Source organism: Procambarus clarkii, chromosome 42, assembly GCF_040958095.1.
Source record: "Procambarus clarkii isolate CNS0578487 chromosome 42, FALCON_Pclarkii_2.0, whole genome shotgun sequence".
In the NCBI taxonomy this organism is placed as follows: Eukaryota; Metazoa; Arthropoda; class Malacostraca; order Decapoda; family Cambaridae; genus Procambarus; species Procambarus clarkii.
The window spans coordinates 14,258,404-14,262,212 of NC_091191.1; the positions used below are offsets into that span (position 1 = coordinate 14,258,404).

At 32.7% G+C, this 3,809-nt stretch overlaps 1 protein-coding gene across 1 annotated transcript; it reads right to left on the reverse strand.

Annotated features, from left to right (window-relative positions):
• Positions 1–279: 279 nt before the first annotated feature.
• On the reverse strand, positions 280–3,408 carry LOC138373379 (uncharacterized). Its single transcript, XM_069339577.1, has 3 exons — positions 3,246–3,408; positions 1,915–2,056; positions 280–1,025 (listed from the first exon to the last, which is right to left on the reverse strand). Exons 1-3 carry the CDS (start codon positions 3,246–3,248, stop codon positions 676–678), a joined length of 495 nt encoding a protein of 164 aa, XP_069195678.1. The 5' UTR covers positions 3,249–3,408; the 3' UTR covers positions 280–675.
• Between the last annotated feature and the right edge of the window lie 401 nt (positions 3,409–3,809).

The following is a 3,809-nucleotide window of genomic DNA, read 5'->3' on the forward strand; positions in this document are numbered from 1 at the left end:
AGGGATCACAGGATAAGTATGGGTTGCACAAACTACTGGTAACAGGATGAGTATGGGTTGCACAATTAATTACTACAAAGTGGTTGAGTATGGGGTGCACGTAAATGAAGACTCCCAAGAAGCAAATCAGAGATCAGCCCAAGCTTCATCTTGAGGCAAAGCTCAATGCCTTAAGCCATATTGATGCTCTGTCCACAGAGCATTCTCTCTCTCAAATCATAATAGTACACTAATGGTTCCCTACACCACCCCTCAGGTGCAGCTGCAGCAGGCTTGGGTGACATGATGACTATGGGGTGCACAATAAACTAACACTCACAGAATGAGTATGGGCTGCACAATAAGCTACCTCTCACAAGATTAGTAATAAAGAAACATTAATTTTTTGGGTAGGGTGACTGAAACTCATCCTGGGGTAAAAATGTTTATTTAAATTTATTATAGTTAAATGAATTTAGTAAATTATTCCATATGTTGTATTATAAGTGAATTGACACTAAACTATAAATGATACTAATAAGGTTTTAAAAATGAAAAACAGTAAAAATCCTTCATGTAAGATATGGAAGTTGAAAAGTAAATTAACTGTAAACTAAATTATAAACTGTAGACATAATATAAAGTATTATAAGTAAAATACCTATAAACTACCAAATAATGTGTAAGGAACCATTTCTATTGTTTGTCCTTTTTTACCTGTTTCCTCAGGTATTTTAAAATTCCCATTCCGTTGTTACTACACTGTTTTCCTGGTGTAGTTCCCTGTGGTTCAAATTTTACTACTTGTACTTCTTGCTGTTTCTGAAGGATTGCTAATGGTAGCCCTTGTTGCACCGGCGGAACTTTTTGTAAATGTTCCACCTGCGGAACTTTTTGTAATTGTTGAATTTCTTGCACCTGCGGTACTTTTTGGACTTTATGCACCTGCTGCACTTGTAGCTCGTCAGGATTTTTTTCCAGGGCATTATCGCTATCACCTTCTGATCCTAATGTAAGTTTATCTGCATCAAGCTTCCTTGTGCGTGCTGGAAAAAAATAAAAATAAAAAATAAAAAATTTTGAAATGGAAGATCCTGTGTAACAAATTTAATCAGTTACTATGATCGAGCCGCAGAAATTTTACAGGAAAGATATGGTTGGGTTGACTGCATCTATCTGGACCTAAAAGAGGCATTCAATAGAATTCCACATAAGAGTTTGTTCTGGAAACTGGAACATATTGGAGGGGTGACAGGTAAGCTTCTAACATGGATTAAAAAATTTCAAACTGATAGAAAAATGAGGGCAGTAATCAGAGGCAATGTATTGGACTGGAGAAATGTCACGAGTGGAGTACCACAGGGTTTAGTTCTGGCATTCATGGATAAATAATAAATAAATTGTTCATGATTTTTTTAGACAAAAGCTAGAATATGCAGCAGTTGTATGGTGCCCATATCTTAAGAAGTACATGTACAAACTTGAAATGATACAAAGACGTCATGGGTGTCATAGGGGCACCAGCACACTGGTTTGCTAAAGGGCCCTTAATGCTGTCGAGACCTTATGGGCCCTTGGACCCATTACGTTAAGACATAGTGCTGTATTGGGCCACACACTTTTTGCCATATACATCAACGACAGAGATGATTGAATTGAAATTATATATATATATATATATATATATATATATATATATATATATTATATATATATATATATATATATATATATATATATATATATATATATATATATATATATATATATATACATATATATATATATATACATATATATATATATATATATATATATATATATATATATATATACATATGTATATATATATATATATACATATGTATATATATATATATATATGAGAGAAAATAATAGGTGGTGATATATTTATATATTATGTGAACTACTTACACAAAAAGAAGTTAGTGGTGAAGATCTTCTTGTCCTCTTCTTGTATTACGTTGTTTGGTAAAATACCATGTGTCACCCGTGCTGGTCCTTTCTTGTAATAGATAACGATTGATTCATACCCACAGCCACGCAGATATGTTAGCTGAAAAGCAAATAATATTTAAACAATAACACTATCTGGGAAAATGCAACAAAATAAATGTTTGAAGCATAGCTGGGCATGTGCAATAGAACCCATAATAGAATCACAATACCAGAAATAAATATCTTTGATATCCCCAGAGTCAAAGTTATTCTGTGTAAATACTCTATGCAAATAAAGGGACCTTGTCTATGGAACTAACTTGCTAACAAATTTAAAAACTGTCCAACTTCTGCCATTTTAAAAAATAAAACCAAAAAGTACCTAAATTTTTTCTTGATAGTTTCCTAACTAGTGTATTAAACTCGCACTGTATCTTATGAAATCCAATGCCAGAATATATGTGCCTAAACCATACAACTTTTCCATTGTAATCATTGCTATCACCTTATATCATGATTGTTATATTGAATGCATATCTTACTATATTATACCTTGAAATATTCCTCAAATTATGCTACAATTTATATGTTGATAACCCTCAAATTTTACTTTAATGTACATAGTAATCTTTGTGATACTTTCTTACAATGTACCAGCCAATAAACCTCCTCACTTTTGGGACATGGTAACATGGTACTCAGATAAAGGGTTTCCGGTGGATGTAGTATACATGGATTATGCTAAAGACTTTAATAAGGTACCACATGGAAGACTAGCAAGGAAATTACAGGTTCATGAAAAAAATTGTAAAGTGCACAAAACAATAGTTAAAACAAAGAGAGCAAAAGGTCATACTAAATGGGAATGAATATGAAGAAATGTGTTAAGTTGAGTACCTCAGGGGTCCATTTTTAAGTCTAAAATATTTTTCATATATTGAACATCTATGATATAGAAAAGAATATAATCTAATCAACCACATCCTCATATTTGCAAATGCCTGGCATTTCACGAGCACTTTGTCCGGGGTTTATATTCTAGCCGGGGAGGATTTACTGGGTTAGGCTAACCTAACCTAACTTAACCAAACCAAACCAAGTATCTCAAGTTACAAATATCTCTGGGAATTCATATTATCTGCTGTTGTAGAATTGACAAAATGGACAGTGTCAACAAAATTATTCCCACATACTCCGTCACTATGTGATGGAGTACACATAGAATAGGGACTGAATTGTCCCTGACAGGGACAATTCTGTAACAAATGTTCTAGCATAAAACTTTGTACAGTTTAGTAATTCCTTACCATTTGATGTACTAGGTAGATCCATGTTTGGTGAAGTTTTATAGCTGGAGCTGGAAGATCCTGTCGAGATGACTTCTTCAAAGAGAATAGCTTCAACACATTGTGTCTTGAGTCTTCCAGTACTTGGCCTACAGTTACCAGATCTGATTTACAGAAACTAGTGAACTATGGAGATAAGATTGTTAATAATATACTTTTTTTGAGATTCATATGACTTGCAGCTTAAAAACCAATCTTATTTTAAAATAGTACACTAAAGTACATAGCAAATTGCGAAATTCGTAGTTTTTTAACTACTTTAAAGCTAAATTCTCAAGCTTTGAAAATAAGCACAATTTGCTATTTTAAGCGGAATCTGGCAACTCTGATTTAGCATGTAAACATTGACTTGCATTCACAATGTAGTTATTTATTTTTCAACAATTTAAAACGAGTTATGAAAATACACACATTGGTACATTATTGCAAAGGCACTATACTATATATATATATATATATATAAATTGTTGCAAGTCGAGCAACAAATATTTTACATTGAACAACAAATGAGATTGGAAAAGCAGT

Coding starts and splice junctions, on each gene's coding strand:
- LOC138373379 (XM_069339577.1), bottom strand. Junction 1,026..1,914: donor CACCACTAACTTCTTTTTGT/GTAAGTAGTTCA, acceptor ATTTTTTTCCAG/CACGCACAAGGAAGCTTGAT.